The 15,569-nt window shown below is 32.8% G+C and overlaps 1 protein-coding gene across 1 annotated transcript in view; it reads right to left on the bottom strand.

Annotated features, from left to right (window-relative positions):
• LOC18431851 (metal transporter Nramp6.2) overlaps positions 1-15,569 on the bottom strand; it is a 43,042-nt gene that overhangs the window by 3,157 nt on the left and 24,316 nt on the right. The window contains exons 6-13 of the mRNA XM_088852135.1: positions 5,987-6,066; positions 5,778-5,887; positions 3,959-4,140; positions 2,503-2,572; positions 2,039-2,212; positions 1,580-1,684; positions 1,298-1,429; positions 1,075-1,170 (exon numbers count right to left, since the gene is read on the bottom strand). Of these exons, the coding sequence (XP_088708261.1) occupies positions 1,075-1,170; positions 1,298-1,429; positions 1,580-1,684; positions 2,039-2,212; positions 2,503-2,572; positions 3,959-4,140; positions 5,778-5,887; positions 5,987-6,066 (949 nt within the window). The remainder of the gene's footprint in view (positions 1-1,074; positions 1,171-1,297; positions 1,430-1,579; positions 1,685-2,038; positions 2,213-2,502; positions 2,573-3,958; positions 4,141-5,777; positions 5,888-5,986; positions 6,067-15,569) is intronic.

Raw genomic sequence — 15,569 nt, 5'->3', positions numbered from 1 at the left:
CTGGGCCGGGCTCTAGCCCACTGCCAATCCTAGTTCTTTTTTTTTTTTTTTTTATCATAATAATCATTTAGTATAACTTGACCTTTTTAGGGTTGTGGTGATAGCACCCCTATATTGTGGTTTTCATTCCCACCAATAACACTACATTACTAGTACATTCCAAAAGCTAACTTCTAATCTACTTGAAAAAAATGGGTAGGGGCTGTGTTCCCCACATCATTACCCAAAAAAAAAAAAAAAAACAAACGAAACTTTTTTAGGGTTAGTTTGCATTGTCTTGGCATTTAATTTCTTGTTCTGAATTTACATGTTTAGTACCCTTTATGTTAATTTTTTATGTCGACAAATGTAGTGGTTCTGTCAAATCAACATCCAAACTCCACTTTTCAACTATTTTAATATTTTAAAGAAAATTTATCTTAATATACTTCACTTTTCAAATATTTAATATTTTATCTTTTTTATACTATTCCAGGTCAAAATCGTCCATATTTAGATGGCCATCTTAAAATTAGGGATTGTATACTGAGATTATTTTCCTTTGGTATACGGAGGTCACAATTACTTATAACCATCCGAAATTTGATAGCTTAGATGTATTACAAAATTCAAATTTTTTTTGTTTGAACTTTGAGTTTGGTCAATGAAATAAATGTAGTCACTCCATTTCAAATCTAATGGTTAAAACTAATTGTGACCACCTTGTACCAAAGATAAATTAGGGATTGTATACTGAGACTATTTTCCTTTGGTATACGGAGGTCACAATCACTTATAACCATCCGAAATTTGATAGCTTAGATGTATTACAAAATTCAAATTTTTTTTCTTTGAACCTTGAGTTTGGTCAATGAAATAAATGTAGCCACTCCATTTCAAATCTAATGGTTAAAACTAATTGTGACCACCTTGTACCAAAGACAAATGATCTCTTTATATACTTTCCCTTAAAATTAAATGAAAACTTATGGGTAATATGTTGGACAGTTAATATCTCATGTGTGTTATGACAAATCTCCACATTTTAAATCAGTAGGTTACCATCGTTGGTAGAGTAGAAGAGAGTAAACTCACATAGATGGAATTGTTGTAGGGACCCAGTTTGGTCGACCCGCTGCTGAACTTGAGAAGTGGGATGAGGGTAAATGGCAGCACAAAAGAGAGTATTATCTGTAAAGTCCAATATATACATATATTGACAAAGTCATTTCTCTTTCCACATAAAAGGTCTTCATCTCTAAACACATAAATAAACATATTAAAAAAACATAAAAAAAATAAAAAAAATCAAACTCACTGAAGCGATTATAATGAGCTTGCCGGCGGCTGAGGCTCCACCAACAATGGATACTATTAAACTAGGTGTAATGGCAATGCACCTTGTTGTTAGATTACTAGCCCACTTCTTCATTCGAAGTTCTAAGTACCCCTGCAGGAGAAATAACATAAGATGACATCTTATCCTCTTGAAAAACAAAAATGTATGTAATCTAAAACAAAAGTATTATTTTCTTCCAAACCGAAAAACTCCCATCTTCTACAATTAAAGCTTCTCAACACTTTACCGTACAATAACTACCTGCATGATGAATTGACCCGCATATGTTCCTGTAACTGTAGAGCTCTGCCCCGATGCTAGTAAAGCAACTGCATACACTGTGGAACTGGACCTACCGAGAACATTCTGTAGGATGTAGCAAAAATGATTGTTAGTACCTAAGTCTTAATAATCAGAGTTTCCATTCGGAATCAACCTATACTGCAAGAGGATGTATTCGATGTTGGTTTGCTGTAGATATACGATCAAAAAAAATTTGAATATTTGGGTGATCAGGCAAATCCATCCTTAAATTGAAAAGTGCACACCCACCAATTCTGAATCGGCTCAATGATTTTTATAGTATCCATTAGTATTAGACTAACTATTAGCCGACCCCAAATAATTGAAAAAATGTTTTAATGATGATGATGAGACATATATATTTTATTTCTCCTATTTGGTACTCTTTTCTACCAAAACGTTTTGGGTGGATGTTACCTTGAGCAAAAAGGAGGCAGAGGTAAGATCAAGGTTGTTGCATTTATCTGCATTCTCCTGCGATATATCTGGTTTTGAGCATATGGTACCCGTAACCGCTACCACCGAAACATTGATTAGAAATGCCATGAAAAGTGGAAACGCTGTCTCTATGAAGAAGTATCTGCGTGCACTCTGCAACAACCCAAACACACATCTAATTCAAATTGAAGCATAAGTCCATCTCAGAGATAGAAGGACAGAATCCATTGAGCCAAAAATTCATATGAAAAGGATAAAATGGCCACAACATAAATAAGTGAAACCATTTTCAGTAACAGAGCTGTGAAAGAAACGGAAATCCAATAAGAATCGGGCTCGTGCTTGAGTAGTTGGCAGTTGAAGTTAGCAATGTTAAGTCTCGAATTCAGTTCCTATCTTAAAAAATCAATAAAGAGAGAGATGCCCAAGCTTATAAGACTAACATTTATCCCGTGAATCGACTGCGGGACCTTCCTCGATAAGACAAGCGCTGAGTGCAGATACAAATTATGCCTGCAAAATATTTTTCAAATACATGATTAATCCTGGAAAACATTACCCATTAAACAATTAAACAACACAATTCTTCATTTCCTAATTTGCTTTATTTGATTAAACAAGAAAAAAGAAGTACTTAATTCCATGATTCTCTCAACTTAGTTCAAAATACGACGCGCAATTATCATTTATATCTATTTGTACTTGTACATTGCTTTATGTATTTTTAATTTGCAATGCTCTTATGAGTGCCAATTTTGATCATAACTTGCCTACATGGACGGTGAAGACAATCGAAAACTCCTCCTTACTTTTATTGCTGTATTTTGTATTGGAGAAATACTAGGTTTTACTTTAAAATAGTATTTTTTAGAATCCTTTTTTCTATAATGCTTATTTTTTCTTATATCATGCTCTACGCAAAAGCGTATTTTGTATTGAAAAAACTTGTTTTGCGTCCTTTTAGGTGAGAAACCGACTGCCTAGAAAGAAAAAGTTCCTTTGTTATCTCTGCAATTCCTACAATTTCTTCCTAAGATTTGTTTGAGAGAGAGAGAGGGGCGGGGGCGGGGATGGGAGAGGGAGAGAGAGAGAGGGGGGCGGGGAAGGGAGAGGAAGAGGAAGAGGGAGAGAGAGCAATTCTTGCAATTGTTTCCTAAAATTTGTTTGAGAGAGAAAACGGTGGCAGGGGGGGCCGAGAGAGAACTAAAAGCTAAATTAAGGAATAGAAATAACTAAATATATATATAAAAACGACGTAGTTGGAAACAAATTGACTTACAGTTAGAGAGATTTTGAAAAAAGAAGGGAGAAAAAAAACAAAAGAAAAAATATGACAATTGAAAATAAAAACTCACAATCAGTATAAAACATGTTTAAATTGTATGTATAATTTTTGTACAAACTAAAAATATATAAAAAAACGACGTAGTTAGAAACAAATTGACATACAGTTAGAAAGATTTTGAAAAAAGAAAGATGAAAAAAAACAAAAGAAAAAATATGACAATTGAAAATAAAAACTCACAATCAATATAAAACATGTCTAAATTGTATGTATAATTTTTGTACAAACTAAAAATTTATAAAAAAACGACGTAGTTAGAAACAAATTGACATACAGTTAGAGAGATTTTGAAAAAAGAAAGAAGAAAAAAAACAAAAGAAAAAATATGACAATTGAAAATAAAAACTCACAATCAATATAAAACATGTCTAAATTGTATGCATAATTTTTGTACATGGTTGCTCTAAGTTTATATATTTTCTTTTTTCATTTTTTGAATATATACCGGTGTTGTGCTCCGGTATTTGGATGAACAGGAGCAGAATCCGTGTAACTCGGTCGAGTCCAAAACTCAATTGAATATTAAACACTCAAGGAGAGAGAGAGAGGATTACGGTGAAACGATAGCCCCAAGGAGAGCGATGGCAGCACCGGTAGCGCCATTACCACTAAGCTTGGGAATGAACATTCCCTTCAATACCTCTGATGCCTTTGGCTTTGCATACGCCAACTCCCCAATGTAGCAAGCAGCCATCAGAAACACCATGGAAGCCATCAAAAGCTCCAGCTTTCTAATCTATTATTTAATTTACACAAAAAAAAAATCATCACAAACTGAAAAAATGACTTCCTTTTTGCTTTTAAGTTTTAGGTGATCAAGTTTTATCGACTTGTTATAATTTTTGTCAAAAGATATATTGGACATTTTATGGATATCACACTGTGCCAGGTGCATTAGTTGATGCACCAAAACCCCACAACTATGGGAAAATTAAGTAGGAGCAAAAAAATAAGTATGGAATTATTGTACGGTCTATATTTTCTGAATTTTACATTACAGTCCTATTTATGGGTGATTTTCTTTTGTTCTTGATTTTCGCCTAGTTGGATGTTGGCAACATCGAGCCATTGTTTATGTTTTTAATTCTTTTTTATTTTTATGACAACTAGGGTGGGACAATACCCCAAAAAGGTAAACCGCCTCACATCTAAGATGGTTCGATATTTGCATCATTGAACTATTTTATCAAATTGCCGTATACTTCAAAAAAGAAAAAATAAAAAATAAAAAATGTATGAGCAGTTTAATTTCAACAATATCAAACTGCCCAACATCCCACCCTCTCCTACTCTCCTACATAGTAAAGCTGGTCTCACAGCTTTATGTTACATGGAGCATGCAATTTAAATTGCGTGGTTTGAATAAGGTGCATAGCTTCTCCTATACAACTGCACTTTAGCTTATACTATACAAGTAAGGCGCAACTCTAAATTATACCATAAGATTTAGTTTCAGTTTCAGAAACCTTATGATGGTTTAAAAATCTATGTTCAACAATATTTATAAAATCTAAAATTCAAAAGTTAGTGCATATTGAGCATATTTATGAATATGTCAAAATCTTAAAAATAGATAGTCGAGATAACTTATTACAAGATGAAATATTTTTAGTACTTTAAATTCATTTTTTCCTTTGCAACATACTTCTCGAGGTCAAGATGATTAATTGCAAGGCTGTCAAACTTCAGAATGCTCTTTCCGCCTTACTTCTATACTATAAGATTGCAACCTTATATAAACATTTTTCGTTTATGATAGGTGTGGCATGCCTGATAATGGTCCCAAAATATTTTTTCTACTTTCATCACATCACCATCCAATCACGGTTTTAACGGTGATTGAGAGGGAGCAAGATACACCACAAAAAGACACTACACCAAAGATGTGTCCAATTAATCACAATCACCATCCGTCCATTGATCAGACAACCTAATGAACTATTTCCTATGGGTGCGGTTTCTATAAGGTGTCAACCTCAAAAAATCAAAGTATGGTGCACTCATAAATCTTGCTAAAAGCTGCAGTTTTGATGCTGTGGACCCTTGCTATGATCTAAAAATCTGCTCACCTCTAATTATGAAATTTAAAATCTTAAAAATGGTATAGATTGAGCAGATACATATAAGAAAAAAAATTGAAACTAGATGGTCTAAATTGCAATGTCTTTTTTTCATATTCATATATGTCGAGGTCGAGATAATCAATTCTAGAGAGATTTTTGATGTGGGTAGCAGCCTTCCTATGTGGATTTTTAAGATAAGCACATATAAATTCTATTCTTTTTCTATTATCTATACAATTAAAATACTTTCTGCCCCTTAATTTAATTTAATTTACTCTTCTCTTTCTCTCATTTGTTTACTATTTGTTACCCCATATCTTTGCAGGCCGAGGAGGAGGAAGGTGTTGAGGGCAGTGATGAGAACTCCGACCCATATTGGAATATGAAAGAGGATATGGAGAGCAGCAGCCGTGCCAACAACTGGTTAGAGAGAGAAAGACCAAGGAATTAGTGTTTAGAGAGACAAGTAAAGATGTGTTTGTTCAATAAATGAAGAGTTTTTTTGTTGAAGTTTATTACCTTCGGGGATATCAGCGGAGATGACAGCCACTTCGGCTAGTATCCAAAGGCAGTAATTCACATACTTTGGATACTCTTGCCTGCAGTGCTCCGCCAAATGCTTTCCTGCACAAACATTCCGAAATCACTTATATTTACACTCTCTCTCTCTCTCTCTTTCCAGAAATTACATAAATTAGCACACTCTCTCTATCTCTCTCCTTTGCTTTTGCATAGTTTTTCTTTCTATTGTGTTTTTTCAAGTGTGGATGGTAGTTATTATTTTTAATTTTTTTTGGGTAGCGGTAAAACGAGTTTTTGAAAAATCAAACCAACCTCGGAAACCGGCAAGGGTTCATTAAACTAAGCACATCCAAATAAAGTTGAAAGTAGTGAAAAAATTCGGCAAGAGTTCATTAAACTAAGCACATCCAAATGAAGTTGAAAGTAGTGAAAAATTTGATTTTAAAACAATGATTCGTAGTTAGGGTTATTTTTCAAAATTTAAAAAAAAAGATAAAAAAAATGTAAAAGTATTCATAACCAAAACACTTTCCAATCTTTGCTAAAATGATAAAAAAAAAAAATTTAAAATACATTACAAAAAATTCCCTTATTTTTTGAGATTATATATATATATTTAATTTTTTTAATACCAAACCGGAGCACCAAAACCAGATCGGCCAGTGCCCGGTTCTGGTTTGACCTGCCGAACACGGGGTAAAACACCTTAAGTAGAGCACCTTGGTTTCATTTCTTGCATTCTCTATTTTTTATTTTTTATTTTTCTCTCTTCTGTCTTGGCCTCCTTCAATTTTGGGTTTTTCATAACTTCCTTTACGTTTCACTCTCTCTCCTTACCTGTAGTGATCCCCAGGTTTGCTGAAAGTGTCTGAATCATAACAATAAAGATGATCCCAACGAGCACCACCCATAGCAGCTGTTAAACGCACCGTATTCCGTTATGTTTTCACCAGAAAAACCCAATATTACCAACCCATACCTGAGAGAAAATCAAAAGACAATTTCTCTCTCATCCTACCTCATACGTGTAGCTCGCTCCTGCTTGAAGATCCGTCATCACTGTAACAACAAATTGATTCAGTCCCACACATAGAGAGAGAATGTCATCTAACCATGAAACCAAGAAAATTATGATTCTCAGAGAGAGCGAGAGAGAGAGAGCAAAGTAAGAGTAGGAGGAATTACAGTTGCCGGGATCAAGATAGGCCAGAGATACGAGGAAGCCAGGCCCAACGTATGACATAAACTTTTTCCAACCTGGTTCCTAGAGAGAGAAAGAGAGAGGAAGAGAGAGAAAACTGTCAAATAATGGAATAGAAGTTACAGGAGAGAAGGGGTGGAATAGAGTTTGAGAGGGGAGAGAAACTTGATTGCATGCCTTTTTCTCGGGCGTGATGTTGTGCTCAGTAATGGAGGAGGCGGGTTCTTCTACATCCTCATCCACAGCGACTATGCGATTGCTTCCCCTCCATGAAGGCTCCTTGCACACAGCTGCACCATTCCCAACCTCCATCTCTTTCTCTCTCTAAACTGTACTCTCTCTCTCTCGCTCTAACTTGCATCATGTGACTCCTTGCGGCGATACTTATATATACAGGCGCCAGAAGCATTTCGTCAAAAAAACTCAAATAAAAGTTGTGAAAGTCACGTGGCTTAGGTGTAAAGGTCTCTTAATTCACCTGCTTAAAAAAATCCTCTTATAAATTCAATCAGAAAGAACCTCGTATAAATGCGTATTATTCGATTATTATATTGGGAAAGTGGGATAAACTAAACGGGATAGGTGTCTTGATCAGTGTTGTCGCTAGCTTCCGAGTGTCATGGATTTTACGGAAAAAAAAAAAAGTTTATATAAGGTTGCAACCTTAAAATGTAGAATTACATAAGCACTTAAAAAATTCATCCGAAAAGGTTGTTTTAATGTTGAAAAACCATCTAATTGATCATCTCGACTGTCGAGATGTATGAATATGGAAAAGAAAAAAGAAATTTGAGTACCAAAAATAGTGCATCTTACAACATAATCTAGACCGCCCATTTTCATGATTTTCATATATATATAGATTTACTTGATTTTAAGTATTTTTGGAGATTAAAGTTTTATAATTAGATACAAAAATAGATTTTCAGATAATCCTAATAAATTTTTATAAAAAAATTACTTGTTATGATAAAATTTGGAGGTGTGCCTTAATTGGATTGTTTAAGGTCATATCCATATAGAAACCGTACCAAAAAAAAATGGATTGTATACAATGAGATCATTCACCTTTGGAATTGGGAGGCTACAGTTACTTACAACCATCCGATGTGAAATGTGATAGCTTGGATGTGTCACAAAGTTTAAGATAATTTCTTTTGAACTTTGAGCATAGTCAATGAAATAAATACAACCACCTAATTTCATATCCAATGATCAAGATTAGTTGTGACCACCTTGTAGAAAAAGTAAATGGTGTTGTTATATACTTTCTCAAACAAAAAAAAAAGACCAGTTCCACGCTTCAACCCATTCAGAGGAAAATTTTGGAATTTTTAAAGAGTAATATTAATAAATTATATATATTCACATATACAAATATATTAAAATAATAAAAAATTTTAAAATAAAAAATTATATATATAAAAATAATATAATTATGTGCTTCATCTGGAGAGGCCGAACCACTGTGAAGCGGGCTGAAGCGTAGAATTGACTTTTTGAAAGACAATGTTGTGCTTCGGACTGGAGAGCTTCTGTCTGTTTTTTTTCTTTGGTCTACGCCGAGTGAAACGAATCTGACAAAATTGATCTCAATAGCTCTCGCTCTCTTTGTCTAGAAAATCTACTCTCTCTCTTTATCGGATAGTAATGCTAAGGCTTTGAACCATCTAAGGCACAATTCAAATAGTGTCAAAGATGTGAATTTGTACCCAAAATATATGTGATGGCTTGAAAATTTATTTGTATCTCTAATTATATTATTTAAGGCTTAAAAAATAGTATAGATCAAGCAGATATATAAACACTTGAAAGTTGAAGATGTAGATAATATGTTAAAAGATACACTATTTTCAAGACTTTGAAATCCACTTTTATATATATATATATTATTCATATATTTCAAGATCAAGATGGTAAGATTGGAGACTTTTTCGACATCATAACAATTTTTTTATGCCTTAATTTGATTGTTTAGGACATCAATATATAAAATAAACTTTTTCTAATGGCTCTGTCTTGGCGTGTTGAGTATGACTCCATGTAAACCTTGAAATCAAAATGGTGGCCTGAGAATGCAAAAATTTGAGCACAACTGTCCAACCGTGGCAGGCGTGATGGAGTTGAACGCAATAATAAATATGCAACAAACTTTCGCCAATTATTGAATAAGATAATTACCCCAAAAAATTATTAAATAAGATGCTTTCATCCTATGAAATATATGTCAACGGGAACAACGGAATATAAATAAATATAAATAATTATTTATACGGTAAAAATATATAAGTAAAACACAATCAGTTTTGGTTGACTTTCACTTGTGACAAGCAACAGGTTCGTTGCATGTTTTGACCAACACAATGCTTTTATAGATGAACGTAAAAAATTATTGTTGGATAGAGATACATAGTACTGTTCTTTATTTAAGTTCTTGTGCTCGTTTCAAAATATGAAAAACTTAATAATGCTTTTGATTATAAGCATACAAAAGTTTTGTAATCCAAATTTGAAATTTTTAATGCAAACCAATAAGTTGTTAAAGGCAATATGAATTTGGAGCTGCCTTTCACTTTTTCTATTAAAAATCCTCTCTCTCTCTTTGTTTCTTCTCTCTTTTTTCAATGATGAAACCCCAATGAATCAACTCATGTATTTTTTTTAAAATTTATCTCCTTTCTCCGTCTTTCTATATTTTGCCTGTGTCGTTCTTCAATTTGTTCAAGGTTACTCCAGAAAGCCAACATTTTATACAAAGTAGAGTTTCATTAAATAAGATTTTCATGCATTTCAACTAATTTACACAAAAATTTACTCCTCTAGAGAAATCAAACACGAAAGCATTATTTCTATCGTAGCAAGTTGAGAGAATATAATACTCATTTTTTTGGAAACTTACTAAATTCCGAGAGAGAGAGAGGGAACAAGTACTTAAAGGTGAAATTCAATTTTTACCTATGTTTGCATGTGTGTAAAAAATAAATAGATTAAATCAAGTATAATGTCTATGTGCACGTAAAAAAGGTCCTAGTGTTGAATAGAGGCCATTCAAATTTTGTTTCTCTCTTGCTACCCGCCAATTTTCTTTTTTAATGTTATTCATAAAAGCTACATTTTTTAAGTTCTATTTACCAATAGAGCAGGGGTTATTTTGGTGGTATAGAGATCCCACACTGTCTATTTTCTAATCTCTTGACCAACTTACCCCTTTGATTGACCATTTTCTTCTTAAACAAAAGTGAGAAAGACGCCCATATCTATTCCTTTCTAAACCCCACTCTCTCTATAATGAGTTTCTTTTTCTCTCTCCTTGCGTTTCTCTCCAAACCTCTTTTTCTTTCTTTTTCTCACCCATCTCTCTTTCGGCCCTTTTTTTAGAGAGAGATAGGAACTCGTTATAGAGAGAGATAGGGGTTTAGAAATAAATAGATATATGCATTTTTCTTACTTTTATTTGGGGTAAAAAATGAACCGTCAAAAGGCGTAAAGTTATTCTAAAGGGTTAGAAGGTATATCATACAGGATCTCTATCCTGTCAAAAATGTTTTCATATCCTAAATTGGAAATAGAAGTTCAAAATAGGGTGTATAGAGATATTTTTCCTCATTTATTTGGTAGCATATTGAGAGAGCATCAAAGTCATTTCCTTGAAAATTTATATAGTCTATGTGAGAGAGAGAGAGAGAGAATACTTTGAAGTAAATTTTAGGCTCTGCTTGCATATGTATGTGTGCATGACAAATCAAATCAAACATATATTTTATGTGCATGAAAAAAATAAAGATCTAATATTAATTAGAGAGCCCCCAAGTTTTGCATGGTCGACCCTAAAAGGTGATTTACTGAAATTGGCATATAATCTATGCAAGTTGATATTGCGTATATGTCGAGAGAAAACAATAATTTGTTTTTTTTCTTTTTCCCTAGATGGATGTAATACTATAGCCTACCCTAAAATATGGTATTAAGGCATTAGAGCCTTATTACAATGCTAAGAAATCATTGAAGAGGTATAAGAGTGAAATCTTTCAAGAAAACTATAAACATATTGCAACTCTCTCTCTTTCTCTCTCTCATCTTAGGAGGTGAATTATTATTTTTTTTGACAAAAACTAGTATACTCTCAAGAAAATTTATTAAGCGATATAAACTCTCTCTCTCGTCCATCTTAGGAGGTAAAATTATTTTCTTTCACAAAAGCTAGTGTACTCTCAAGAAAATGCATTAGTGATATAGTATCTCCCTCAAGCGCACACTTACACACTCTCTACAAACACACAGACATATGCTTATATAATTGGAACTTTAAAAGATAGAAATATTAGTTCATATACAAGCAAGTCAAAATCTAAGTTTACACATAAATGGAACTTTATAAATTTAGTTAAGGTAAAAAGAAGAATTCATAATCAAATGAATTCTTTGTGATGGTGATGGTGATAGTGATGGAGATAAAAAGATGGTGATAAGTTTCACAATCATTTGATAATTAAGAGACATTGGAATTCCTATGAGATATAGTATATTAGGTTTTTCCGATAAAATCATTCCAGTTATCATGCACTGTAACACACTGTGCTTTTCAAGACAATATAATAAAATAATAATCCATTATGATTTTAAAGAAAAGATTTAAATTTTTTCTAATTTTGGTATTTCTATATGTGAAAATTCAATTGAATTTAATTCAAAATAAAATTAATACCCAAATTTTTAACTAAATGCTCTTTTTCATGCTTACTATGTTTAATTTTCAATCATCACTATATTGTAAATAATAACGAAATATTAAAAGGAATAAAATTTCACATTTTACTAATTAAAACAATTATGACTGCTCTCCTTTTTAATAGTTTATTCGATTCCAAGTGCCAATATTATCAACTACTAAGTTGACCATCTGAAGTGTCTAAAAGATAATTGGAAATGTGACCTTATGTTGTCTCTTAGCAATTAAAAATGATTGTCATTTAAATTCGTTTTTATTTATTCATTAATAATACTACATAATTATATTATTGAAAACATGAATTGACTTTCTACTTAATTATCATGATAGCCATAACTGAAACGTAATTTTGTTGATATAATTAGTAACTCTGCTCTATTACAATCTTTAAATTTATACTCAATGCTAAATTAAATTAGATTTATACTTTGGGTGCGGTTTGTATATAGCGTGGGCTTTAAACAATCAAATTAGAGGCTACCTTTAAGTAGTGTTGAGAAATGTGGTTTTAATATGGAATATTTTTTGGATCGCCTTAAAATATATTTTCATCTTTATTTGTAAATTTTAAAACTTTTAAACTAGTATAGATGAAGAGATCTATAAAAACTTCAAAATCTTGAAAATTGACAGTAAAAAAATGTGTTACAAAATACACTACTTTCAAGAGTTGAAATCTATTTTTTTCTCATGTCCATGCATCTTGATGTCGAGATTATCAATTTGAAGATATTTGGGCATCAAAACAACATCTTCTAATGAAGTTGTTTTGGTAGGCTCAAATTTGATTGGTTAGAGCCTCGGTTCTATATAAACTTTTCCCTTATACAATATATTTACTCAAAATAAAGTGTACTTTTTAGATTCAAATTTTGGGAGTGACAATCTCAAACTTCAAAAGAAATTTTTTCGAACTTTATGACAAACCCAAGCTATCAAATTTCACATTAAATAGTTGTACATAATTGTGACCCATTATATAAATGGTAAATGGTCTCATTGTATACGATCCCTGTATGTAATGTAGAATTAACCACCAACTTTTAAACAAAAATACTATGTACTTCCCTTTATTTTAATTGATAACTTTGACTCCCTCACTTACACCTATCTAAGATACGTTACATGTTTAAAGATATCAAAACATGCATGACACGTTTTATAAGATAATATTGGGTTCCATTTGCTTTAATTTATGACAGGTCTTACACCTAAAACTTTTCAATGGTCAAATGACCAATTTGCCCCTCTTCTTATTTAAAAGGCCATAATAGGAAAATGTCACTCTCCATTTGTGCGGCCTCATCTACAACATCAGAGAAGTTAAGGAGATTGCATTCTTCTCTATTCAATAAACAAAAATAAAGACACAGCATTCGTTTTAAACAGTTGTAGAGAGAGGTTAAATGGAAACTCCAAATTCAAGCTCTCTAACCTGCTTTTCATCTCAACTTCCACAGAACCAGACTACGAAATTCACTTTCTTCTCCACCTTTACATCCCTACCACACCATAAACAGCAAAAAAACACAACTTTTAGAGAGAGAAATTACCACTCCTCTCCCTTTAAACATACAACTTTTAGAGAGAAATTACCATTCCTCCCCCCCCTTTAACACAAAGGCTCAGACATCCACCCGCCTATATCTGAACCAAGAAACCTTCGAAAGGATACCTGAAACCCGAAATTCTAGATAGAGAATTCATTCAAGAACGTGACATAGGAACCCAAACTTGTTGAGAGATGGCTTTATTTGAATGAAGAAACTAAATGAATGAATGAATCACGAACGAAGAGTTGCGATCCCAGACTACCCACAAGTATTAATGAAAAAAATGCACAGGATGACTCGGAAACAATGACAGCAGAACAATGAGAATTGGCACACTAGAGAGAAATTAATTACCAACTTCATTTTCTTTAATTTTAGGGAAATTTATGTACAGACCGGGTTTTGGTCCGAAATTACCCGAAATTGGGTTGTTATTATCTGGAAGAACGGATCCCCTATTTTTTTTATGTTCCTTTTCAAGTTTACCGTCGGTGATGTTTGCAACATTGGATCACTCTCTTTAACCCTAAAACCTCTATGTTTGCCCGATTCTTCACTCTCACTCTCGCTCTCAGTCTGTAATTTTCCTGGCCCTCTCGCTAGCTCTCTCTCTCACTCTATAAATTTCCTGCCCCAATCTTTCCTCTCACTCTCTCTCTGTGCTAGCTCTCTCTCACTCTATAATTTCCTGCCCCAATCTTCCCTCTCACTCTCTCTCTGTAAATTTCCTTTTCCCTCTTGCTCTCTTTCTGTAAATTTCCTTCTCTCTCTCTCTCGCTTTACCTCTGTGAACCCCCCCTCCTCCCCCTCTCTTCCCTGTCGCCAAAGAGACATATGTATGTCTCTCTACTGGTGACTACGCATATACTGTACATATGGTTTTATGTGGGATTGGATTAATTTGACGAGGCTAGAATGACTTTTTGGGAAATTCTAATCGTTACCTCCAGGCAATGGGTGCATGTTGAGAACTAGAAAATGTTTATTCGTGTTTGCTTTTTGGCCTATACATGTGTGTATTCATGCAGTTTGATGCACTAAATCTTTTCAGTTAATGGAACATTGTTTAGAAACAAATTGTTTAGAAACAAATGAGCTCCCATGAGTTTCTTAAAATAATGTATTTGTATTACAATTGGGATGCATTCATGAGTTTTCATTGAATTCAGGGTGAAGTCATGCTTTGCAATGCAACGCTAAACCGGTTTTCAGATTTATTTTGGTTAATTATAATTTTAGTGAGATATATTGTTGAATGGGTCCATGTCGGAATACTCGTATCCATATATTTTGTTTTTTTACCTTGTGATTTCTTTCATAATTTTTATTTCTCTCTCTTAAACATGCTTAATTTTCTGGGGTGGTATCCACCGCTAAATTTTATACTGCCTCATAGAGACACCATTAAACACCATAAGGGCTCAAAGGAACCCATGAATGAGGGCTGAGCTCGGCTCAGGGCTATATACGTAGAGAATCAAATAACAGAGATAGCTTCATTTTTATGCTTCAATAGAGAAAAGCATTGATGCCAGTGCTGAGAGAGAGCATTGATTGTGCTTATAGAGAAAGTTTTCACCTTCAGTCTCTGAAAGATAATGAACTATCCAAAAGCAACTAAGTACTTTATTTTAATTTTTCCTTATTTTAACAGGGAGGGAAAGTTTGTCACTTGTTGATCTGAAAAAAGTAGGAGGACAAAGTCGTAAACAAACCTTGAGAGGTCCATTTTATTTTAAAAAAGAAAATAATACAAGTGATATTTTTTCCCTAAAAATCCCTAATTTAATTTTAATTTTATCTGTTAATTAATGATAGGTTGCGGTTATAACTTTTTTATTGATAATTATTAGATTTAATAATTGTTCTCGTAAAAATTTGGCAGCTTTTAAGTTATGCTAACTACGAATTGAGTTTACAAAAATGTTAACCTTTCATATAAAATTTCAATTTTTAAGAAATATTTTGAAATATTGAAAATATAAATTGGATTTTTTCATTATATAATTTAAATCTTTCAATAAAGTGATATATTTTAAGGAATTATAAACATTATAGAATAATTTATTAAATTGATAGGGGCTTATACTATCTTTT

Source organism: Amborella trichopoda, chromosome 11, assembly GCF_054954075.1.
Source record: "Amborella trichopoda isolate Santa Cruz 75 chromosome 11, AtrichopodaSantaCruz75HAP2 v2.0, whole genome shotgun sequence".
NCBI classification, from domain to species: Eukaryota; Viridiplantae; Streptophyta; class Magnoliopsida; order Amborellales; family Amborellaceae; genus Amborella; species Amborella trichopoda.
The sequence above is the reverse complement of the archived record's forward strand: the minus strand, read 5'-3'. Positions and strand labels throughout refer to the sequence as shown.